General features: G+C 46.5%; 2 protein-coding genes across 4 annotated transcripts in view; one reads left to right on the top strand and one right to left on the bottom strand.

Annotated features, from left to right (window-relative positions):
* TWIST2 (twist family bHLH transcription factor 2) overlaps positions 1-9,522 on the top strand; it is a 36,615-nt gene extending 27,093 nt beyond the window's left edge. For 2 of the 3 annotated variants that reach the window (XR_014884284.1, XM_010713210.2), the window contains one exon: positions 8,843-9,522. The gene's annotated coding sequence lies outside the window, so the exon portion shown is untranslated. Of the gene's footprint in view, positions 1-8,713 lie in introns of all 3 variants that reach the window. The other variant, XM_003207357.3, reaches the window with a different exon arrangement.
* Positions 714-25,354, bottom strand: LOC146543944 (uncharacterized). Its single transcript, XM_085228216.1, has 3 exons — positions 25,201-25,354; positions 3,136-3,213; positions 714-2,236 (listed from the first exon to the last, which is right to left on the bottom strand). The coding sequence occupies exons 1-3, from the start codon at positions 25,352-25,354 to the stop codon at positions 714-716; spliced, it is 1,755 nt and encodes a 584-aa protein (XP_085084342.1).
* Positions 25,355-25,691: the final 337 nt, after the last annotated feature.

Below are 25,691 nucleotides of genomic sequence, written 5' to 3' on the forward strand. Positions count from 1 at the left end.
AGTTCATATTGGAGCTCTAACATGTCCGGCACAGCAGCACTCAGTGGGGGTGTGACTTCATTCAGGCCACGGTAGTCCACCGTCAGTCTCCATTCTCCACTGGCTTTACGTACTGGCCATATGGGGCTGTTAAAGGGTGAGTGAGTTTTGCTGATCACTCCCTGATCCTCTAGTTGACGAATCAACTTATGAATGGGGAGCAAGGAATCCCTATTGGTGCGGTACTGCCGTCTGTGCACCGTTTTTGTGGCAATCGGTACCTGTTGCTCTTTTACTTGCAGCAACCCCACAACAGACGGATCTTCTGATAGGCCAGGTAAAACAGACAGCTGCTTAATGTTGTCTGTGTCCACAGCAGCTATCCCAAAGGCCCACCGATACCCCTTAGGATCCTTGAAATGCCCCCTTCTGAGGTAATCGATACCTAGTATACATGGAGCCCCTGGGCCAGTTACAATAGGATGTTTTTGCCAGTCCTTACCAGTGAGGCTTATCTCAGCCTCCAACACAGTCAATTCTTGAGAGCCTCCAGTCACCCCGGAAATATGGATTGATTCTGTCCCTTCATGACTCGAGGGCATCAGAGTGCACTGTGCACCAGTATCCACCAGTGCCTTATATTTCAGTGGTTCTGACGTGCCAGGCCATCGAATCCACACAGTCCAATATACTCGATTATCCCTTTCCCCCCCCTGGCTGAAGGCAGGGCCTCTCTATTCATTACCTGTGATAAGTGGAGCAACTGCACTGGTGATTGATCTGCTTTGTAATTCTTTCACCCGTGCTCGTAGTACAGGAGTAGCTTGGTCGTGCCATTTTCTCATGTCTTCTCCATGGTCACGTAGGTAACGCCACAAGGCAATTCGCGATGTATTGTTCCTCACTGGAGCCGGAAAGCGTTTGCTTTTAATAGCTGAGATTTTTGATGGTGCCCATGAGTAGGGAGGTTCATCGTCGTTAGTTAGGATTCGCATTAGTTTGATCAGCTCCTTCAGTAGACTCTTTTGATTATCCTGATCTTCACTGGGCGCTTCTGATACTGGCACAGGTTTGTCACGATTAATCAGTTGAGATATTTGCTCCTGCATTTCATTCAGTTGGTTCGTTACTTGTGAGATGGCAGCAATGGAAGCGTGAGTTGGGGGTAGCTGTTGTTCGTAGTTTTGGAGCGTAAGAATCAATTCAAAAACTAAGGGTATTCTCTCTTGTTCCCGGTATCTGTCATTAGCTGACAGTAGTGTACCGGCATATCTGTCTGGTGCTGTTGTTATGAGTCTCTGCCATATCTCAGGCGTCGTCCTCACTCTCTCAGGATCGCGTTCTTGTCGTGGGTGGTTAGGAACAAAGTTAGGGTCGAACAGCATTTCCACCACAGCCATTTCCCTCAAGTACTGGATACCCTTTTCAACTGTATCCCATCTTTTCATCACAGGCTTCAAGCCGTCTTTGAAGCGATACCTTTCTTTCACGGCTATTAACACTCGTTCCCAAAGGGAGGCAGACTCATCCAAACATCGACCAATTCCTCGGTCAATAGCTGGGTCTCTGGCAATGGCTCCTAGTTGGCGAGCTTCATTACCATCTAGAAACAAGCTATTGGCCCCACGGTCCCAACAACGAACCAACCAGGAAACAATAGTTTCATTCGGGCCCCGTGTGAACTCCTTTCTTGAACCTTGGATTTCAGTCATCTTCAGGGGCCGACGAATAGTAATAAGGATGTCCTCATCATCAGTCTCTTCTGCATGTCTCTTAGTTTTTCCTTTTGCTTTTCGCGATGGTGGTGGTTCTGAGGAGGGCCCCTCGCCTGGATCTTCCTCCTCCTCCTCCTCCGCTTCTTCTTTTTTCCGTTCTAGACGCGTGGACACTCGTTTCCATTTCTTGCCTTCCACAGGAGCAACTGATATTGTTACTGGTGTCTCTTGTAACTGATCAGATTTGACTTGGAGATTCTCCACTTTGGCCTGAACCTCAGCTCGGAAACTCTCTCTCTCCAGAATAGTATTATATAGGGCGCGGTAAGCACAAGCCAAACCCCAAATAAGTTGTACCTCCTTAGAGTTATGTAAGCCGCGCTGTCCCTGACTCAAATACTGACTTAGTTTCTCAGGATCCCACAGATGTTCAAGTGTAAAATCCCATGACACTGCGGGTCCCCTTGCTTTTAAGATCTTTCCTAAACCTCTCCATATTCCCTGCCAGTCAGCACTCTCTGGTTCTGGAGGAGACTCCTTCCCTTTGTAAAGGAATATAATCACAATCCAGGAAAGCAATAGCGCGCCCATGAGTATTAATTCAGAATTCGAAAACCGTCTGACAAACCGATAAGGAAGCCTGGAGACTGGTCTGAACGTTGTGCTGTTTGTAAAATTAGCCATTCCATCTGGGATGTGAATGTCAAAATTCAGACCATACCACATTGCATACAGGTACCATGCAGGTGTCTCCGTCAATGCCCTTAAGTAGTTATATATGAACATAATTCCACAACAGGTAATTATGGCCTTGACAATTTGCCAATAGGTTGAGAGTAACATGACGGTTTGTAAGCCTTTACTCAACACCCCCACAATGAAAAGTGGGTTCATTGCTGGTGTCTATTAAAACAGGGGTTAATGAATTGAAACTGACAAGAAGAAGGAGGAAAAAGGGAAAAAAAAAGAAAAAGGCACTACCCAGACTGAGCAGTGCTCAAAGTTTACAAATATCCCAGAACACTGGCAGCACGCCTAGTCTTTCAAGGTCAAGTTTTCCAGCACAGAAACCTAAACTACTGATAATGCTCCCTAACGAAGCTCTCTAAGAGCAGAGAGAGAGATTCGTTCTAAAAGCTAAGAAATAGAACTATGCCCGCATTCTCCACCAAAATCTGTCACGGAGTTAACGAGATCAATCTACACCCGTGACAGGGGGCGGTAGGCCCCTGCCCTCCCCTTCCCAGCCCACAAAATGGGAAGGAAGGGAGGAAAACAAAAAAACAGCGGCAACAATCTATGGAGGAAAACTTATTTTACTAATTATGATATCGGAATGCAAGATAACACAATATAATACAATCTGATTGAAATTGAGACTAATAAATCAAATAAAACAGGAGAGAGAGAGAGAGGGAGAGTTCCCGATACCGATTCAAACCTGAAAAGCTTGGAACGGCCAGGAAAGCACCCTCCAGCACCCACTGCCAGGCAGTAAGAGACCGCCCCACCCGGAAGGGTCAGATCCCATGACTTCTGTAACGTATGGGGATAGGTGCCTGGAATTGGAGCATTAACACTTTAACTCCCAGTATACTACATGATGTATTGATGCGGAATACTGAGAACCAAACCAAAACAAAAAAAAAATATAAAACCATGACATAAATGGAGTCTAGAAGAGGTGGAGCAAGGCTCCACCCCATTGCCTTCACCTGTGCTCCCAGGGCTGACTCATTGCTCGCCTCAGGTGGTCAATCAGAGGTTCAGGATTCAGGAGTTCCCATACACTGGGCAATTGGCATGCTGCCTGCCAGCCTCCCACCCATCGCCAGCACAGCACTCACAAGGAAGCTCTTAGCATTTTGGAGCACGGCTATTTTCCACTTTCCCTTTGCTGTGAAACAGCTGGACTAGTCTCCAGACAACAAAAACAAGAAGAAGAAGAATCACCTTCAGGCATGGAATAGTTTCAGTTCAATCAGCACAAGCTTCAGAAAGATATGAACAGATAAAAAACAGGAGGCTGGAAGGCAAAGCTTACAGACCTGACCATGCATATGTCACTGATGTTTGCAGTATGCTTTTTTGAAACTATTATTCCCTAGAAGTGGTGGCCCATAGTTCACAAAGCCCAGGGATGAGCAAGGATAAGGGTCAGGATGGGTGTTTGAGATCACTCTTACTCACTGCACTTGCTGATGGCAATCCCTGCTAGGTTAGGTGATTGCTGTGTCCCCAGCAGGACCCTCCTGGGTATCTCTGACCTCTGCACTTCAAGCTGCCATGTAGGCTTTAATACCTGTTTTTATGGCTAAAAGTAGTAAAAATTTAGGTTTTCCGGCCTGAAAGTCAAGGTATTGAGATCTGTCTACCCCTCCAGCCCGATTTCTGGAGCAGCCTGCTTTGGCATTTCAAACATTCAAATCAGCTCATGCTGACCTTTTCTCTCCAAAGGCACAGGCATGGACACATGCATCCCATGTCACGATTTGCATTGTTTGCTGTTGTTCTCCCCATCCCCAGTGTGCTTATGGGGCAATGTGCACACAGTGCTTCTGTAGCAGGTGGGCAAACTGGGGCTATGAAATAATGCAATTAACCCATCCAGCCACATTTATTTGTTTTGAAAAATTATTAAGGGCAGCTGCTATTTAGTGCTGATGGAAACATTTTGCTGATCTGCAAGAGCATCTCCTTTTGCGCTGTAACCAAGCACCGTTTGAACCCAGTGGTAGAACTTCTCCAGAATAATTTGGCTACATCATATTTTCCCTTCTCTTTATGAATGTACAGAGTCTCCAACCCTGAAAATGCACACCTGGGTAACAATGACTGGAGAGGTCACTGTCTAAAATGCTTGCCCAGTCTTGCTCAGATGTTATCTCCAGGCAATCCAGAAGGGGATTTCTTACTCCCCATTCATCCCATGAAATCTTACTGCCAACAGAAGGCGGAGAAAGGAAGGAACACATCTCCCATGGGGAAGGGCGCCCTGCAGCCTTTCCTTGGGCAGGTGAACAGGCTTTTGTTGTAGGTTTCCCCGTATTTATCTCTTTCATTAACTTTCATGTTGGGAGGATGAGTTTTGAGATTATGGGGAACTCCATCAGGGTTTGTTTGGGCTTGTTCAACATTTGCTTCCTTGGCACGTGTTCTATGGAGGAAGACTGCAGATTTCATTTGTCACTTGTGTCCAGCATCACTGCATGCTTTCCTCATGCCCTACCTCATGACTGCAGGCAGCCCTCTTGCTCACCAGTCACCTAGCAGGAAAAAAAAAATCACTTCCTGCTCTAAACCACCAGAATCTATCAGAAAACAAACTTTCAAGTTAACATCCCATTAAAAATAAACGTCTGAGGATGCTTGAAGTGCAGGCACGCTCTGGGCAGGGAGACTTCAAAGGAGGCAAAAACACAGCGGTGGAGGCTCTACTGAATAGGTATTGCAGCTGGGACACCATGCCATGTAACCTGGTTAGTCAAGACTTGTGCAGCTGCATGCAGGGCCAGTTAGATGTGTGCCTGCTGATATAACTCGTAAGAAACCCACAATTGCAATTCAAGCCCCATTCAGCAGCAAGGATGCTCAGCCAGGAGCTGCATCCCCTCCAGAGGCAGCAACACCCACCCAGGGGCACAGGCATTATGCCTTGCACCAGCACACTAAACAGTGCTGAGGTCTCAGCTTTGACCCATACTGCTTTTCACTTTCTTGAGATGAAAAAGAACGGGGAATGAAATAGTCTATAAACTTCTCAGTGACTGCCAAAACCAGTACCAGGTGGTGCAGGACAAGCAGCTGGCATTTCCTCCACCATGCCACTATTTATGCCTCTCATCTGCCCCTCACTGCCCACTCCCAGCATGGCTAGAAGCACAAAGAAAGGGATAGGGCATACATGGCCCCAGGCTGGGCTGGGACCTTCCTAGTGGAGTTTTAGCTGGCTGAAAGTCACATGGAAGGAGAGAAGGCAGGTCCTGGGTGCAGAGTCACTTTGGGCATTTCCAACTTTAAAACCAGCTCAAAAATCATCCGTATGTATGTATGTACACAAATACTTAAAAGTTTTTCCAGTGATTTCCTATTGCTATTGCATTCTTGGCTGTGTTATGGAAATGATTTCAATCCCTTGTAATCAAACCCAACCCTAATGCTCTATAATTTAACACCTCAGGGACCTGTAGCAAAAATTTCCTCCAGCCAAGGCCCTGTTCATGCTACCTTACATCAAGTCTGCAGTTCTCAGCTGCTGTGGTTTCCATCCTGTATTCCTGAGCTAGGGAATGGGTTAAAGGAAATAAAAAAAAAAAAAAAAAAAAGCAGCAAGTCCTCAGTTGACAGAATGGCAGCCTGTGTCATAACAAAAACTGCACTGGGTCTGCAGTGCACAACAGCTATATTTTGTGTTATACGCTGTGGGAAAACAGAATTCTAGGAAGTTATGTTCAGCAGAGGGCTTCATTGTGTACTATCTCAGACCAGACACTGTAACCACATATGCTGTTGTGTAATGTTATGCCCTTCAGCTGAAGGATCACAAGCTGCTTTATGGGCACTAGTTAGTTCTAACCCACATGACCATGTGTAAGAGAAGTGGGGATGTACAGCAGTTTCCCATTCAAAGAAACCAAGGCACATGAAGAGAAAGCAATTACATAGGCAAACTGAGTGAGCTGGGATTAAAACTGAGCTCTGCAAGGTCCAGCTCCCCTACCCCATCATCTTAGTGCCACGCCAGGAAAAAAAAAAATCTGTCCCATCCCTATGAAATCTGCTATGGGAGGCCAGAGCCAGTTGATGGGTACAAAGGCACAAGGCACAGCCTGGGAGGAGACATGACTCATCTCATTGCTTCTCTGCCTGCCATGAATGTTTCCACTCACCCCACCACCAAAGCAAGTCCCTCATGCTGCAAGTGGATGACCACCCCCTCCTGTTACCATTCCCATGCTTTCAAACTTGCTTGATCACCTGGTCTTGTGTTTCCCATCATGGGGGTCTACGAAGCATTAGTGAGATGTAAGACTTCAGAAAGGGACTCACACATACAAACCCAAATCCAAATTACAGACTCACACACAAGATGGGGGGGACAGCAAAATGAACACAGGAATAGGCTGCATTTGACTTGTTACTTTCTTGTGAAAGTGTTCCATGATAGCACTGCCACATGAGATGGCCTGCTATTTTTTTTCTAGGACTAGTCCTAGGATTAAAAATAAAACAAGATGGCCTGTGCTCCCGTCCTTCAGCTGGATCCACTGCAACACCAGATAGCACTTGACTTGTGTAATGCTATAATGGGATGATAATAGCAGCATAGCAAAGTCTCTGGCTACAGCAAATGAGAATGAGCCCAAATACAGCAGCCACAGGTACAGAAATGAAGGAAAAAGAACTGCTTACTTTTGGAAGGCCTCAGGTACACAGTGATGTCCAACAAGTGATGCCTTCACCTCTACTCCCAACCGTTAAATGAGGGCTGGGAAGGGGTGGATCCTGGCTCCATCCCTTCTAGTCACTCAAGTGCATTGCATGCAGCTGAGCTCCCCTGGGTTGGCCCTGCCTTCCGAGGTGCTCAGTCACTGCTTCAGGCTGTGACTTAGCATTGCCACTACAGCTTGTTTGACCCATTCCTACAAACCTCAAGTGTTGGAGATCATGCTGTACAGAAGATAAGAGATGGCCTGCTGCTTGGTCTGATCTGCTAACTTTACATTGCAGAAAAAATAACCCAAAACAACAGCATGGGAGGGTTGCTCCCAAGAGATACGTGGGCTGTGAGTTCTTTTGGCATTGGCTGTCCAGGAATATGTGACCATGTCCATTCTGTGAATCAGAGCCAAAGGAGACAAGGTGTCCTTCTCCTCTCTTTGTTTTATATCTCTTTCAGAGCCCCTACGTGCCCTCTAGCTGGGGCTGCAGCAGTGTGAGCATTAGGAAGGGGCTGGTCTGCCATCCACAGGACACGCACACATGCAAACCACTGCTGCTCACACACCCCAAGCAGTTCAGCTTTCCTAAGTGGTCCTGGGAAGCCTGTCAAGTCCTGAGCTCGGCTGCAGAATGTGGTTGTAATTAGATAATTAATAATTTTGAGAAGGAAAGGAGAGGAAATAAGCTAAATGGAAGCTTTCCTCAATGAGGAAATAATTATATCTGCTTTTTGATATATGAGCTGAGGCAGCTTTCTGGAGGCAGCGCCAGCAGCTTGCGTGAGAAGCCATCCCTCCCCCAGGTTAGATGGGACATCCCATGGGCACAGGCTTTGTCCCACCAGCCTGCAAGCAAGCAGCAGCAGGTTGCTGCAGACCACAGCCAGCCCTGAAGGCAGTATGGCTCTGTGACATGCAGCTGCATCTTGCCACATCTCTGAGAGCTGAGCGGAGCAGTGACAATGTGTAAGGTCAGTAGGAGCCATGTGGATAAGGGGCTGAGCATCACAGCCCTTGGGGATGGAGGAGCTGCTGTAAGCATAGGGGGTTTTCCATAGAAGCATTACTCCTGCCTATGGGTTTAGCAGACTACATACTCCTGCATTATAACCATAAGCCAAAGGAATAGTTAGGTTTATGTTGACTTCTTTCTTTCTGTGGATGTTTCTGGCTCTTACATAAGTGTGTTACCCCAGGATGGAAAGAAAACACATTTGCTTCCAACACGGCCTGCCTGTTTTTGCAGGAGGAGCTGAGAGACACCATGGGTGGGATTGCTGAAGCACGCCTCGGGTGGGAGCACAGTGCTAAATGCAGCAACAATTGGAAGCAGCACTCGTGCTGTGCATTCAGGCTCTCTGTTTTGCTTGTCTGAGAGGCCACGAGGGCTATTCCTGGTGCACTGGATCTGCTGCCAGATTAACCATGTGCCCTACACCACCTGCACCAGGCCTGGATTATGGTTCTTCAGAAGCACTTCTTTGATTTGCAAAGGAAAAGAACTTACGCAGCAATGTGCATCTCACATCCTGTATTCAGTGTATTCATTTTCCCTTCTTTTCCCCCCTCTCTCTCTAGACTGTCCTGTGTCTGAGACTGAAGTGGAATTGGGATGTATCCAAGTTTGTAGCTTCTGAAACCTTAACAACCTCAAGTAAATTGGTCCAAAAGACCCTTCTTGACCTCCCTCACTCTGAACTCTTGCAGAGCACTTAGACTGAGCAGGAGCCAGCACCAAAGCTATGGGTCTGAACCTTCGCACCATCTCTCCAAGTGACTGATCACAGAGAAGCGAGAAGCAACATTCCTGACTGTTCATCTGTTCATCGTTGCTGGGTTTTGTGTGTGTGTCCGTCTGGGTGTTTGGTTTTAGTTTTTTTTTTTTTTTTTTCTTTCTCATTTGCTGAAAAAAATTTTAATTCAGGAACACATTTATGAGAAATCTTTGGGTTCGGATTTTACTTCCCCTTAGCTGTATTCTTTCTGTGTGTGCGTCTATTTTTTAAAGCTCAAAACCTGATTTCTTGTACAGTAATGTCAAAACTGGACCAAGGCTCTCAGAAAAAGAAAAAAAAAAAGAAAAAAATAGAAAAAAAAAAAAAAGGAATTAAAAAGGCCACAATGTCCCCCAGCTCCCTGCATGATTTGTTTTAAATACAGCCTGGATTACAGACTGCCCTCCACACTCTACTGCCTCTTCCTTATTGCTCCATGACTTGCTACCACTCCTGACCCCCCCACTTTTTTTTTTTTTTCATTTTCTGTTCCAGTGTATATGTTGCTTATTTGTTTTATTTATTGAGATATTTTTAACGAGCTAAGAGACTGCAATGTCGCTGTGTATACTGCTTCTCTTGCCAGTAAAAATAAAGATGTCATGCAGCTACTGAGGGTATTTGATTTATGTTCTGACTGCACAGCTCCCAGCAGAAGCCGAGGAGCTGAGCCACTTCCTTGCACCCCACCAGTGTTTCAGCACTCACCAGTTCGGCTAACGTCCATTTCTCAGGTAGCAGGCACTGGGCACAGCATGCATCCCGCAACCCCTGTAGCACGGCAGCTGCAAGAACTGTGGGAGGGGCTCACACCTTGACACACTGCTTATTGCAAACTGCACATTTTCAAATAAAACTTTCAGCCTTTCCACAGAACTCTTGGCAATAGATGAATTGTGGATGCTCCATCCCTGGAGGTGTTCAAGGCCAAGCTGGATGGAGCCCTGGCCAACCTTATGTAGTGCATGATCTGCTGGTTGGTAACCTTGCCTGTGGCAGGGATTGGAACTAGATGATCTCTGAGGTCCTTTCCAACCCAGGCTATTCCATGATTCTTTGAATTTTATATAGATGGGATGTAGTTCAGCTGCTCAGCCTTGGAACTCCTATTCATTTGGACTACATATTGTATCCAGAAGAGATTCATAATGTGTAAAATATCACAGCTGCACCACAACAGTGGTCACCCGGGATTGCTGCTCTGCTCCTCCTCCCCCCTCACCTTCCACCCTGGGATCACCAATGGGCTCTGCTGGTGCTCATCAGCCTTCCTTTTCTGTCTCCCAGAGCCCCATAAGACTCTTGGGCATACATGCTGAAGTGACATCTCAGTCTGAGTATTTTGTCCCAGCAGAGCCAAAAGTGCTGTTTAGGTGAATTTAACAGATGTCATCTGACACTGCATGTCATATGGCAAGCAGTATTTTTTCCTGTGGGTATGTGTTAGTTTTTGCATTTTTGTGAATCTTTAATGATGCTGCAAATTGTGCCAAACTTATTTCACCACAAGGTGAGGCACCATCAAAGTACAGACACCTAAATCTCGCTTCAGCCCCATTCAGTTTGTCAGCTGTTGTGCTGCTTTGCTTTCCCAAGTCATGACCAGCAGAGAGCTAGCAGGTCAAATCTGCTAATTACAGAACCATAGAATCATTCAGATTAGAAAAGACCTCTAAGATCTCCAAGTCCAACTGTCAGCCCATCACCACCATGCCCACTAACCATGTCCCTAAGACACTGCCAAGCCACAGATGAGGTGTACGCAACCACAGCAGTGCCGCGGTGGTTGCCATGTGCCTTCCTTAATGCTTACCAAGGATCAGGGCTGCTGAATTTTGTCCTCCAACATCATGCATGCAAGGACATGTAATGGCAGACAAAAGCATTTGCACTCTCTCTTTACCCCTGTAAAGTGCACTAGCAGACAATGCTAGGTGAATAGTGACAATAAATGCTCACAAGCATTAGTTGGTTCCTCCTTCAGTGAATTCTGGAGTTAACCAAGGTTTCTGCAGCTGAACGACCATGGAGAAGTAAATGTGCAGCCCAGAAATAAATTCAGAGTACTAGGATACAATGCTTTTATTTTTAGGCAGAAAAAGAGGTAGTTATGTAAATCTGTTCTCCCAGGTAACTAGTGATAGGATGAGAGGTAATGGCCTTAACTTGCAATAGGGGAGGTTGAGATTGGATATCAGGAAAAATTTAAAGTCCAAATGAGGGGTGAAGCATTAGAATGCGGTACCCAGGGAAGTGGTAGAGTCAATGTATCTGGAGGTGCTCAAGAAACATGGAGATCATAGACTCATACAATCACAGAATCATTAAGGTTGGAAAAGATCTCTAAGATCATCTAGTTCAACCACCAACCCATCCCACCATGCCCACTGACCACATCCCTCAGTGCCACATCTCCACATTTCTTGAAAACCTCCAGGGATGGTGGTGACTCCTCCACCATGTCCCTGTGCAGCCTGTCCTACTGCACTGCCACTCCTTCTCACAATTTCTCCTAATATCCAATCTCAACCTCCCCTGGAGACGTGGCACTTAGGGACATGGTTTGGTGGCATGGTGGTGATGGACAATTGAACTAGATGAACTAGGAGGTCTTTCCCAACATAAATGATTCTATGATTCTTGCCAGACAAAAAAAACAACAGTGCGGTGAGGCTCAGATGAGAGGTTTCAGCACCAAGATGTCAAGCTAATTTGAGAGCTGTGAACTCTGAATATCACATTTCAACAGGAGACATTTGAATTGATGGATAAACAGACACATGTTTCAATCAACTGCAGATAAGACAAGTTTCTCTTTTACAAGCTGCAGCCCACCATGGGGCTGTTAGGAAGCAGCCAAAGACAAGGTAAAATCCAGATCCTAAAACTGCAGCTGTGTTGTCATGTACAGCACATGAAGACTTATTTAGTTTTGTTTGTTTGTTTGTTGTTTGTTTTTTTTGTTTGTTTGTTTGATTGATTTTGAATATGTAGCAGCTTTTTCAATAGGGCACACCATGACTGAATTTGTCCTTCACAATCCCATCTGTCCATGAAACCCCACAGCTCTGTGAGGGACTGAGGGCAGGGACAGACTTTCCTGTGCAAAAGGGAATGAAACCACAACCCCTAAGGCACCAGGTTCAACCACACAGAACAGATACTCGAAACAGGGACTCCTCCAAACCTATAGGGCCTGACTGATCTTGGCACACATGAGGTCCTGATGCAAGGAGTGGGGGTCTTTAACTCAGTACCAGATCAGCTAGGAGTTGCCAAAGCTCCCACTTGCAAAAGGGAAAAAGTTTTCATCTGCCATTCACAGCCACTTAACAGTTAGAGCTCCAGGCCAAATGAACAACAACAACAACAAAAACTCAAAACAAATCCAAGCTCAAAGTTCCCCCTTGGGATCCCTCCTCTCCATGGCCTGCCCACCCATTTTCACGCAGCCGCTGACAGCAAGGAGGAGCCAGGGAGAGAAAAGCGCTGGCAATTCTTCCCAGGGATAGTTTGCAAACTTGGGAGTCCTCCCTTGGCTGGGACCACCCAGGCACCATCTATGGGATGAGAATTCAACTCCCCTTAAAAGATGATGGCTATAAGAGGTAGTCAGTCTGTGATGGTTAGCACCATCTTAGCAGAGACATCAGCTAGAGCAACACACACCAGAACTGGGAGAAGAGAGAGCCCATGAGGTTTCAGAGGCATCCATACAAAGCCAGCTGTAAGATCAGGATAAAAATATGCTCCTGTTCACTTTTGCAAGAGAAAAGAAGGGCTGCGTTGAAGCACAGCGACAGGGCCTTTTTTGGGGTTAAACGAAGATAAAACTTGGATGTAGAAATCACAAGAAATGTGACGTGCCGTAGAACTTTGCCGGAGCTAATATTGCATATCACCAAGGAGGAACTCGCTATCTTCCCACTGGGACTTGGCAGTGTCTTCTGCAGGCATAGAAACTCACTTTCTAACCTCTGAGAAATCACACTGCATCCCTGATTAAGAGAAAAACTGAAGTAATCTTCAAGACCTTCAATTCTCTCTCTGTGCGCACGCACTGCAATCAAATATTGATTTGAGACCTGCCCAGCTCATCTCCATCATCCAAACATCTGACCTTCAGAAGATACTCTTCAACCCCCAGGTGCCATAGGCAGTTGTCCCTTTGGCAGTTCATCGACCACATAGGAATGCAAAGGCCACCATGATGCTGGTAGTGGTGTGTCCCCATGGGAGAGCATTGTCACTAACGTAGCCCAGCCAGGTATGGGGAGCAATGCATCACAATTGGTCATCCCATCTTCAAGGCCAGGTTACACAGGGCCCTGGGCAGGCTGATCTGGTGGGGGGCAACCAGCCCATAGGAGGGTTGATACTGGGCCGTCTTTAAAGTCCCTTCCAACCCAAGCCATTCTATGGTTCCATGATTCTATGATTCCATAATCCCTATTCAGTATAACTCATATTGAGGTATAACTCATGATTTGGAGGAGGAAACTCCTCCCTTGGGGAACTTCTTCATCTTCAGGCAGAAAAACCCTTCCAGAAGCTTCTGCATCAGATGGACTGCTGGAAACCACGAAAGGCAAAAGGAGAGGTCAAGCACGGAAGAGGACCCTCTCATACAACCCATTTCTTCACCTTCATCACATAGACATGCTGTCTTCACATTGTGCTTAAATATCACGAGGTTTTGGAGATGACTTTTAACACTTTCTCCCACTTCTAGCACCACTAGTAACTATAGCTGCTCTCCTAAACCCCAAATCAGTAACTATAGCTGCTCTCCTAAACCCCAATGAGAAGCAAGCACCACCCACTATCAGCATTTCATCCATGTTTTAATGCAATAATTCAAGCTGATGTAGAGTTTTCAGCTGTATCTTGATGCTTTTTGTGGTTTCGATGCCATTCCACTTGCCTTTGTAGTCTCAAAATTTGTTTTGAGCATGGTGAAGTGCACTGAGCCCTTTTATGATTTCCTGTCTTGTTGCAGAGTCTTGCACTGAGAGACTTTAGTTGCCTCCTAAATCTTTTTCCAGAACTCTCCTGTCACTTTAAATATTGGCCAGCATTTTGTTAGCTTCAAGACTTTGAAACAATATCAAAGTAAACCTCAAAGGAAAATAACGCAGTAAAGGGTAAGGTTGGAGCTTAATTCATATTTAAATAAAGATCTTTCACTTCAGCTTGGGTTATTGTGTAAAATGACTGGGAGCAAATAGATCTTTTAAAGTCCTTATTCCCTTGTGGGTCTATGGGTCTATTTTAAAATGAGTGGAGTTAGCCTACCAGGCAGGGCAATGAAATTGCCTTCCCATGAAAAATTCTCTGATACTGAGAAGAAAAAGTCTGAGGTTCTCCAGAACCAAGAGGGACTTTTTCCTCCCTCCCCTCCTGAACCGTGGTCCCAAAGGACATTTGTAAGTTGTGCTCTCTCCCTGCGGGCAGACATGAACATTGTCAAAGCTTTTGCAGAAGGAAAGAAGCGCTAACGATTTATGTGCAAGTAAATATAGAGCTTTAATAGTTTTCTTTTTTCTCTTCTCTTCTCTTCTCTTCTCTTCTCTTCTCTTCTCTTCTCTTCTCTTCTCTTCTCTTCTCTTCTCTTCTCTTCTCTTCTCTTCTCTTCTCTTCTCTTCTCTTCTCTTCTCTTCTCTTCTTTTCTTTTTTATGTAAACCACATTTTTATGAAATGAGACCAGAAGATTTGCCCTGCCACCCCTACCAAAATGCTTTCAGGATAGTAGGGGAGCTGGAAATTGATTTCCTACAAACATCAGCACCTGACAAGAATTTTTACAAGGCCATAAAGGCAGATTTGCAAGCTGAGTGCCCAGCACAGCCAAGCATACAACTCCCCTTGACTTTACCTGGGGATCTTTGATATTTGCCTTTAAGCTGCATATCCTGCTGCTGCAGAGAGAAAAAGTGGTGATGCATTTAGCCTTCCACGTACCTTCTGCCTTTATTCCTTAATTCCTATTCAAAATCAGGGAACAGTGGGTGGGAGGGACTGCTTTTGCTAACGCCAGCAGCTCCAGATCTGCCAAAACCCGAAACAAAGCTTGTGAGAAAAATATTTCTGCAGGAAGCATTTGCTGAAACATGATTCATTTTTTTAAGATAAGTCATATTTCCTACGGCCGACACTTACCGAAGGGTTAGCCTCCCTCACCCATACTTCAGCCTGGGTGATGAATGGGGCCGAAGCATGTGCTTCCAGTTGAGCCTCTGAGATGCTGGCATGCCCACTCAGAGCTCGAAGGCTTGGTGCACCGGTGCAAACTTGCTCTCACGTGAAGGCAGTTTGAGGCTGGGGACTTTGTGGCTTTGCTCTGCTTTTCAGCTTGTTGCCTGAGACACCCCAGCAGGTCATGGGGTGCAAGGGTCTCCTCCTCCCCTTTGCTCACCACCTCTTCAAGCAGCATTGTTTTCAGACATGGTCTGACAGCCCTGCCTCATTCAGTGTGGCTTTTTCACCAGCTAGTACAAACAATGGGCTTTGTGGGTCATTTGCAGTTCATCACGTCTTTTGAGTTGTCCGGGTAGTTATTTGAAAAACCATTCCTGCTTAGCACATGGCCGCAAGATATATAATGATGACCTTGGCTGCTCATCTTCTGACGGCCTTTGCTTTCTCAGCTGGCACGAGGAGCTGGCCGAGTGTTCCTTTCTGTTCTTCCCTGCTCTGGGCTCTCAGCAGAGGCTGTGTCCCGCTCTCTCTCCCAGCAGTGCCTGTCAGGACATCAAGTCCTTGTGGGCTGATGGACCCAAAACACTGGGCAGGGAGCACCACAGGTACGACTCTTCTCATTGGTGACGCTCTCACGAGAGCTGTAAAGCCCATTCATAGAGCTGGCCACACACCCACCGCATCCAGGTACAAGCCTGAGTCATGGCCCACCTCAGCCATTCTTCAGTCACAACCTTAACTATACAACCTTAACAGTCACAACTATTAGAAAATGACCTAAAAATTGGCAACATGTGTGATGAAGGGTTTAGAGAGCAAGACATGAGAGCAGTCACCTGTCTTGCTGTCCCCGCATACAGGTATCCCCACAACCCATTACCCAGCAGTGATGGGTTTGCATCAAGCCATCTAAACCCATTGCTGGTCGGCCACATCTGGCCATTGTGCAGCCCCAGTGCAGCGCTGGGCACACTACCACAGCTGGGGACATGTGGTGGCCAAAAGAACCAACGTGACCCACTTGCATCAGGGTTTGGTCTTGTGCTTTGGTGACCTGCTATTGCAATGGGGCATCCTTGTCTCATCAGCAGCCCTTTGTCCACAGCCGCCTCTGATCCCCTGGGCTAACACAGCCTGGTGCCCATCCATCACTTCACAGGGAAGAGGCAGCAGCCCCAGGATCCAGGAGGGCTGAGCCTTTCCTCCATATCTATCTGATCAGTGCTGGATGAGCACTGCCTTCCTCAGCCACAAGAAAAGGAACTATGCAAGAAGGAGGTGCAGAGGAAGAACAGGGGTAGCATGCAGTGTAGAAAGGAGGGTAAGCAAAGACATGCCTGTTCTTATAGACAGCACACGAACGCATCATTGAGGAGAGGGATAGGCATTTGCCTCAGATCCATTTTCCGTATATCGAGTGCTGTTTTCAGGTTAGACTTTCATTCACACTAAGTTCATTGCTCTTTTACATTGGGACTTCAGCAATGCCTTTGCAAAACTATGATTTTAAACCTCACATTAAAATAAAATTAAATCCTGGTGTTTTTTTTTTTCTTTTTTTCTGAGTTTTTATTTATTTTTCAGAGAGAAAATATCCAAATGCCAGCAGTTTTGTTGCAAACACCACAGGATCAATGCTTTCCCACTCATGCACTGAGAAGATATCACATGCTATTAAAAACTGTTCTTTCCTGCCATTCATGGGCTAAGCAAGAAGTCCCTAAAATGTCCTCCAGAGCTGCAGAGCTCTCACTCCTCACACCTGAGATCACCAAGAGTGAAATCCTCAGCAGATATGTCCCTGCCCTACCCTCCAGCTTGCAGTGCAGGAGTTTCTGTCCCACACAGGGTAATGCTCAAGGCAGAGACTGGGGAATCCAGCCTCAGTGCAACATCACATAATGGGAACAGCTACTTGTGGTATGGCTCTGCGGGGCTGTAATCAGATCTCACCCCAGTGAACCTCATGCTGTGACATGTTTATAGGACCAGGCCCTTTCTCCTTCATTAGTATTGGGGTCAGAAGGAGCCAAAGGTCAGGCTTGAAGCCAGTGGTTTCACTTCTAAACAAAACCATTGCCTCTCTCTACCTTCCTCCTCAAAGAGCTCGGCTCATAAATTTTCATTTAGTACCCCTGAGTGGACTTTCTGCATTCACATTGCCTTTAACAAGAGGGATATTTGACTCCCCCCAAAGCAAAGGGGAAATCCTTATTTCTCCATGTCCCAAGCTATTTGGGGATCTGGCTATTTCTCAGCATCCTGCCCCATGCTTCCATTTACAGAGTACCAGTCAGCATTGCTGGAGGAACGAAGGTGGCAGAGATGTGACACATGGCCCAGGCCAGCCTTGTAACCTCTCTTGCCTGATCAGCAGTCCTGCTGCCTGGCTTTAATGGCTCTGCCACCGATATTCCCATAGCATCATCCCCCTGCTTGACACCCTTGGGCCTGGAATGTGCAAAACCAAACCCCAGCAAAACCTGCTGCTGTCAGAAATGATCGTGCTTGCTTCACTTTGAAGAGAAAACAAGGGAAAAGCAGAATGTGCAGCTGGCTTTCAGGTTTTCTACTTGCAGTCATCCCCAAACTCCAGCTAAAGCACAGATCAAATCGAACCCCCATGTGCCAACATGCAGAGTTTCTCCTTGGGAAATGGCACATCCACGAGAGGAATGGGGCTTTTATGAAAAAAAGTGCTCCTGTGGACGCACTTGAGTCTCCCAAAGCATTCAGCCACCCTACTGCTTTACAAGGATACCAGCCTCTCTTGCTGCATATTTTCAAACATCCCAGCAGAGACGTTTTACGGTGCTTGCTGTTCTAACTGTGTCCTTCCTATTGCAAGCGAAGCTGGATCTGGGGTGAAGGGATCCCCATGGCACAGCTCTTGCCAGGACATGGAGCTGTGCTGCTCCTGGCAGCATTGGAAGAACCAAGGAGATATACTCCAGGCCAAGAAAAACCTGCTGCCCAGGCTGCTTCTCCTCACAGCTCCTAGCAGCCACATTAAAACAAATCAACAGAGGGTGATTTCTGAGCCATAGGGTCATTATCCTCTGAAGTCCCCTGATAGCTTCAAGCAAAGAGCACACATCTTTCTGTATCAGCCCAGCCAGGGAGCATATTGCTGTGGATGACTGCTCAGCAGTTCTGCAGTTCCTGCGGAGCCCAAGATTTTTAACTATGCCCTGGTAAGATGTAATCAATGTGAATATTTGCCCACTGCAACATGTGATGAATTTGCTAATGGTGTTACTTGTAGCTCCCCTTCGACCAGGAATGAATGTGTGCAACTACCAACCAGTGGAAGCAGAGGGAGTGATACGCAGCTCAGCTGGCTCTGCTTTTCCACCCCACTTGGCCTTTGTTCTGCTCAGGGCTGTTGAGGAGACTTTCTGCTGACTAGCCCATCTTCATCTCCCCAGCCTAGCTCACCATGGAGGATAGTGCCTGCAGGTTAGTGCCATCGTGTGGATACAGCTGCAGTGAGAAGTGGGAGGAAGGAGACAGAAAAGAACAAATTTGGTATTGTCCAAGTCGGGATCTCAGCCTATTTCCCTCCTCATGATATTGATGGGCTTAAGTGGGACCATGCTGCTCCCTCCAGCAGGTTGAATAAATATAATAACAGCAAAAGCATACGTCACCTGCACCTTATCTACCCTGCAACATCTCCAGGTGCTGACAGCAGGTCTTCAGAGGGAATTTTCCCATATGATGCTCTAATGAAAGCAACAGCAGTTGAGATTAAGATCTCTGCTATGCTCAGAAGTCTCAGAAGCCAAAATGAAGCAGAGTGTGTTATACTCACTGTGGCTTAACTCAAGCCTTCGTATGTGGAAATGGGGCTGGAATCCACAGATGAATGTATCAGCCCCTCCAGGATCTTCAGGACTGTCTGGTATAATGGCACAAACTTACTTGTGAACCTGAAGGAAAATCAAGCTGTGGATTTTGGCTAATGGCACAGGGTGGGTTCTTTGCTCTGAGCTTGCATCCTGTCCTGGAAGTCACACAGTCCCCAGACTCCAACTCTCTTGCAAAACTGAAAAGCAATCTGAGCCTGGATAAAAATAAAGGGTCCATGGGGCCCTGCCACTCTGGGGTCAACTGATGCAGTGGACGTGCAATCAAGCTCCTTCATGTAATCTTTCCTCTGCCTTTTACAGGCTGAATCTGAAACAGAGCCAAATGACGAGCGAGGGGATAACGAATCATGAGGCTGGGGTTTCCTTTGTACAGTCAAAATTCCAAGCCAAGTCCCGCTGGCTGGGATGTTCCTGTTATCTTTTGGAATAGAGTGCTGAACTCCAATGGGCTCCTTCCAAAACCCCATCCGCTGTGATGAAGAGAAACGTGCCCCATCTCCTTCCTGGATGAGAAGGGGGATGAGCCTGGTTCTCACAGGGAGGGGGAGGAAGGCTGCTAAGGCCCTGTCCAGGTGCTGCTCAGCCTCCCTCTCCTCAGAGGAGGCAGCCATGTCTCCGTGCCAACCTTGCACCTCCCACACACACGCTACGCCTGTCCACCCTTATCATGTTTTTGGCTTTCCCCAAGTTCGTGCTGCCAAGGCCTTTGCAAAGCCCTTGTAGCAGTGTGACATCCCACTCACAGACGCTGCCAGGATGGTTCTGGAAGAGCTCTAGATCTTGGACCAGGAAGAGTTGGCCACTGGGGGCCTCCTTGGACATGATGTGAGGGTCACGCAGGTGGCCAGCACTCAGCCCCAGCACATGGATATCCCATGTTTGCACGGTGCTGGTGGTCACAAGTTGGACCACCAGCCCGTGGGTGCAAGTGGGAGCTTATCTGTTGATCAGAGCACACCAGGGTGTGTGGCATCCATCCTGAACTGGTGCTTCGTTTCAGCCGGATTTCACAGTGTGCAGATGACTGCATCCAAGATTCATTAACGACCCAACCCCATGTTGCTGTTTCATATTAAATTGTTCCCTACGCTATGCGCTGTTATTTGGGAAATGTACGAATTTTTCCCATATGTCTTTGACCTATAAAATGAACATCCCTCAAAACTGAAAGGTTATTGCCAACGACGACGTGTTTTCATTTCTCATCTTTAAGCACATTTCAAGGTTTGCCAGAACTTTTTAGGAGGTTGAAATTGAAGGCCTCGACTCAGGAAAGCACTTCAAACATGTGCCAAATAGGAGTTATGCGTACACTTGCATCTCTGTACATGCTATGGGCCTGTGCTGAACTTTTTTTCCCAAATGGGTGCCAAAAAAATCTTCCTCTTCATTAACTCCTAGATTCTCAAATTCAGTTCCCAGCTTTATTGACAGTCACCTACAGGTGAAATTTGGCTTGCAGATGTAGAGCTCCCAGATTGCAGCTAGAAGATAATTGTTCTGGGATTGCTGGCTGGAGCTTGGGGAGGCCGTAAAAAGCCAGATTCAGTAGAGCTGGGTGATATTTTTCAAATGGATATTTAAAAGAAAAGCAGTTTGCAGTGCTTTAGCTGAGTGGTTGGTGTTAACAACAAAATTTGGCGAATAAAGTCAGCAAACTTCAAGCCTTTCTAAATTAAAGCTCTGAAAGGATTTTCATTACTATTTTTTTTTTTTTAATTTTACAATACAGAGCATTCGGTGTCCAAGCAAGGTATTTAATTTGAGGCTTACATATCATGCATGACCAAAAGTTATACCTTTTTTCTCTTTGGTTGGCCAGAAATTTCCATTTCCTTTTTCAGTTCTCTCCAAATCAATATTTCAACATTTTGAAATTTCACGATCCAGCAAGTCAGCTGTTTCTCATACATTTTTTTCATATTTATCTTGAGAACTGTAAAAAGAGGTAGGTAAATGAAGAGAGAGAATGCAACACAATCCCACACTCCTAGCAAAGGGAGGTTTCATGTTTGTCTTTAAGAACTTGCAAGTCACCTTGGAGGAATTCAAACGATGGCATAGATGGGTATTAAAGGACATGGGAATCTCTACCCCACTTCCAGGAAAGAAACATTTCTTAGTTTCAAGGAAAGTACTGGATGGAAACCAGCCCACTATGAGCTCTCAGCTTTCCTACCTGTAGTTCTAAAGCCTGATGGTGAACCTCTTGCAGAGTGCCTTTTATCCGAGCAGCACGACTCTTGGCATGAAATAAAACACATATTCTGTTTTGACATATTTCTAACATAGTCATTGCCTTAACCCAAGGAGTGCAGTTCTTACAGATGAGGAGTGGGTGACTGGGGCTTCCCTCTGACTAGCAGTTTTCTGCCTTTTCACGGTGAGGTCCCAGCCCAAGACAGCAGACAACATAGTAAGTAACGTTTTGCCTTACCTCTCCAGCTGTAGAGAGCAGGGAGAGAAGAGTGGTTGGTTAAGATCTATTCATGACTTTCTCCACTGCTAGGAAAGGCCATCAGGGTGCAGTGTCATCTCCCCCACCAAGACCAGCCCAAGAACATGGCTGCAAGATTGGATTAAAGGATGGACCACATGAAACATGGGGAATCCCACTTCTGAGCCCAGTGTGAGCAGACTGGGGAGTGGACTTCTCTATCAACACTCATTGCCAGTGCTTTGGAGGTCTTGACCACGCACAAAGCTTACATCAGTAGAGCAATGGAGCTCTTCCACCCATATGACTATTATACAACAAGATGGCTGAAGGGGGAAAAATCCCAAATCACAGCATTTTTTTTTGATCCCTAAAAAGTTCGGTCACTCCTGAAATCAATTAGAAATGAAGAGCCTTTAATGAGGATTTGAAAGAAGTGGTAGGGGAGTCACTTGCTTTTATTCCTATTGTCAAATGGTAATATTGTTCTCATATTTAAGGTGTCAAAAGCCTGTGAAGCAAACAAACAAAGCCCCAAGCACCAACTTCCCAATGCCCGACCTTAGTGAGATGTTCATGACACAAGGAAATGGGCTGCAACAATTGCAAAAAAACAAACTGCTGTGAGAAGGACATTGCTAAAGTTAAGGGAAAAGAGGTTGTAAGCATTTGTGGGAAACAGTGCTAAAAGGGAAGGATAAAGAAGAAAGAAAAAAAGAGGAAAGAGTAGAGTGAGAGAGGACGGGGGCTAGGGGCTGTGTCAGTCAGGAGGGATTTGGCCGGATGATGGTTTTACTGCATTTAAATGTGTAAGATGCACTTTGATTAATTCTTGTAGACTACACCAAAGTCATACTTGCAACTCCCAGTGCACTAATTATGGAGAAGAGGCGGACAGTGACTCATGTTGGAAACTACCCAACTTCCAAGGGGAAAAAAAAAAAAAGAGAGAGAAGAATCTCAGGCAACCAAGACTGTCCCCAGATCTGTGTGCAGTGCTGGGAGAAAGGTCAGAGCTCGTGTGGCCATCAGGAAGGAGCTCAGGATGTTCCCAAGAAGGGCTGGCATAGCAGCCACCAAGGACTGGGTGACTTCAAAGGGACGACGTGGAGAGGCTGGGGCTCTCGAGGCTCCATTTGTCAGCCCTTTGTAGTTTCCTTCTGTGTCATACATAAGAAATAAGCTGTGGGTGATCTGGATAGGTGCATGGACATTAGGCATTGGGACTTGCTTCAGTGGCTGAAATGTGCAAGGATGCATGGGGAGCACAGCTGGGGCTTCTTCAGTCCAACCCCATTTCTAGTGTGCTACAATCTTCTTTTTTGCATGTCTGATTCCCATGGGCACAAAGACTGGCAGAGGTGAGGCTTACAGTCTCCCTTCTTGCTTTCTCCCAGAGTTATAAAACAAAACCACCATGTCCTTGTGAAGGCTGAAAGGCTCTGACACAGTCTGGATAAGCAGAAATTTCAAGGACTGGTCTAAAAGGTTACCAATGGGAAAACAAAGCCACAAACCCCATGTTACGACCTAGACTGTCCATACAGCTCCTGAATGGCGGGGAGCTCCCTCCCTTTTGTTCGTGTGATGGTTGTATCTATAGGCACACGCACAGAGATGTTTGCTTAGCAATGATTCCCATCAACTCTAAAACATCTCTCTGGGTGACAGGAGAGAAACTAAGGCCAGGCCAGATACTGGCCTGATATTTATTATCCCATCTCAGCTCCATTCTCATCCACTCATTTTTAAGTCTCCGAGCAGTTGACAGCATCAGAAGCTGAAGCCAGATCATCAGATTAACAGCATGTTTCTTCTCCAGGCTTTCGGCCACATATCTGAATTTGTTCAGCCTATGAAACCCCACAGTCTTACAGGCTTGAGACAGAGATGGGGACCAGGGGCAAGGGCAAGGCATGTTTAAGGCCTAATAGCCAATCATAGAATCTAAGGGATAAAATAGAAGGCAAAGTGTTGGTTTTCAGAAGACAAGAAAGGAAGCAGCAGGTCGTGACTCCCCACATACACTCTGCTGGCCCACAGCTTAGAGTGCAGCTCAGCAATGCTGCATGTGAGTACATTCCTCTCAGACCAATCAGGTGCCCCACTTGTGGCCTTCGGATGGTATTAATGATGAAATGAGGTATTAGTGAGCCATTACAACGTGCTTTTCCACACCTGAACACTACCACAGCCCCACTTGGCTTCATAACCGATTTCCTCTTTTGTGTTCTCCTGGGAACCATGGACATCAGAGCACTGGGGAGCTCTGTGTCTGCCTGGTGCTTGGGTAGGCCTCCAGACAGGCCAGGCTCAGGTTACTGCAGTGCATAGTGCATCACAGCATTCACATAAGGATTTCCCCATCACCCACAACATCAGTACAGTGCTGAAGGAGGAGCCATGTGGGCCATCGAGCCTGTTCTCTAGAGAAGAGTGATGTGGTGCTGGCTTTTCAGCTTAGATACCACAGTAGTAACAACTGGGGAAAGAAACCCCTTTAGGTTTCTTTCAAATCACAACCCCTGCAAAGGTCCAGATGAGCCTTCCTAATTGCCATAGCAGGGCAAGCGTTACTAAAGAGCTATGGGAGGCCAGCTCTACCTCCCTATGTCCCCCACCTGGTCTGGTCACACCTAACAGCATCCACAGAGCACAGGCATGGGCCAGAGGTCACCACTACAACCCTACAAACAGCTGCTGACACTCACAGGGCATGGTCATATCCAGTTAAACGCTGGCTGGAAGTCACAGTCTGCAGGTCATAGCCCCTCCAGGCTCTTGGAGATAGTCTTTGCTCTGCCTCCCTTTTTCCTGCCCAATCCTGGCTTCCTTCCTTGCTATTGCAGCTGTGGTGCAGTGCTGATGAGACAGAACTATATCCAGCAGTTAGTTTGAGTTACCAGAGCAAGGACACTGATGTTTTCTCTGGTGGCTGTTGAGTCAGGTTCGACTCAACCATAAGTATGCTGGACTGGGCTCTGAGCAACCTGGCCCAGCTGTAGGTGTCCCCATTCATTGCAGGGCAGTTGAACTAGATGGCCTTTAATGGTCCCTTCCAACTCAAGCAAATCTATGATTCTGTGAGAGTGAGTACAGGTGACTCTGGTATGTGTGAGTACTGAGCCTTTTGCTCTGGGGTGAGAGACCGTGCCCTGCTCCCTATGGCATTTCTTTAGCTCCCAGAACATCTTGTTTCAAGAGGGAACACAGGAGCCCATGACTTCGGTGTCTGACCCAAACTCTACTAACACTGTCATTGTACATAGAATCATAGAATCCTGGAATCACCAAGGTTGGAGAAGACCTCCAAGATCATCCAGCCCAACTTATCACCTATCACAAATATTTCCCACTAAACCATGTCCCTCAGTTTAACATCTAAACGTGTCTTGAACACCTCCAGGGGCTGTGACTCCACTACCTCCCTGGGCAGCCCGTTCCAGTGCTGACCACACTTTTGGAGAAGACTTCCTAATATTCAATATGAAAAGGGCTTGCATTCATTCCCTTGTCTTCCTCCTCTCTTCTGGTTCCTTTGGAGCATGGGTTGTTGCATGCCACATTCCTGGCCTGAAGCCAGCACAACAGGACTGTGCTCCCAGCTGTGTACTCTTGTGATAAATCTTCACTGGCAGCAATAACATTCAAACCAAGCACCAAAACCTATTGTGTAAAACTACTATACCTCACAGGCCATCTTTGGGTCAACAGCAATACGCAGAAGTGGCTACTGAGGGAAGGTGAACAAAGCTGGATGATGAAACCCAAACTGGACTTACGTTGTTCCATGATCACAGGCTCCAGAAACCAGTGCTGCAAATAGATCACAGAGAGCTGGTTGAAGGATTTCTCTGCAGATGCATGGATGGTGATGAATTTATTCATTACTTCGCTGTAGTCAACTTTGGTTTTAGTCAGGTGGCAGGTCTCCATGGTCCCCCATCCAAGATGGCATAATGACTTCAGGTCATGCAAGCAGTCCTCTCACTGCAGGACTCAGCAAGCTGTAAAAACATAGTAGGGAGGGAGAGCTGTCCGATGAATGCAGCAGTCCTCTGGCCCAGAAAATGCACAGGGACCTGACAGGAGCAGCCTCATGGCACCACCAGCAAGGACAGCACATTGGCTGGAGGAAGGCAGTGCAATGAGCCTGCAAATCTCCTTCTCATGATATTTTTACAAGAACAGGTCTTTACTTCAAGATACCACTTTCCAGAAAATGCTGTGCTTGTACATTCCTGTCCTACCCTCCCCCAGCACGCTTTCCTTG

Source organism: Meleagris gallopavo, chromosome 7 (assembly GCF_905368555.1).
Source record: "Meleagris gallopavo chromosome 7, MGAL_WU_HG_1.1, whole genome shotgun sequence".
Lineage (NCBI taxonomy): Eukaryota > Metazoa > Chordata > Aves > Galliformes > Phasianidae > Meleagris > Meleagris gallopavo.

Bases quoted from the DNA above. Each gene is read 5' to 3' on its own strand.
- LOC146543944 (XM_085228216.1), bottom strand. From the start codon at position 25,354: ATGGAGACCTGCCACCTGACTAAAACCAAAGTTGACTACAGCGAAGTA. The intron at 3,214-25,200 runs GTAAGTCCAGTT...ATGGGATCTGAC, and splicing joins GCCTGTGATCATGGAACAAC to CCTTCCGGGTGGGGCGGTCT. The intron at 2,237-3,135 runs GTTTGAATCGGT...TCCTTTACAAAG, and splicing joins GGCCGTTCCAAGCTTTTCAG to GGAAGGAGTCTCCTCCAGAA.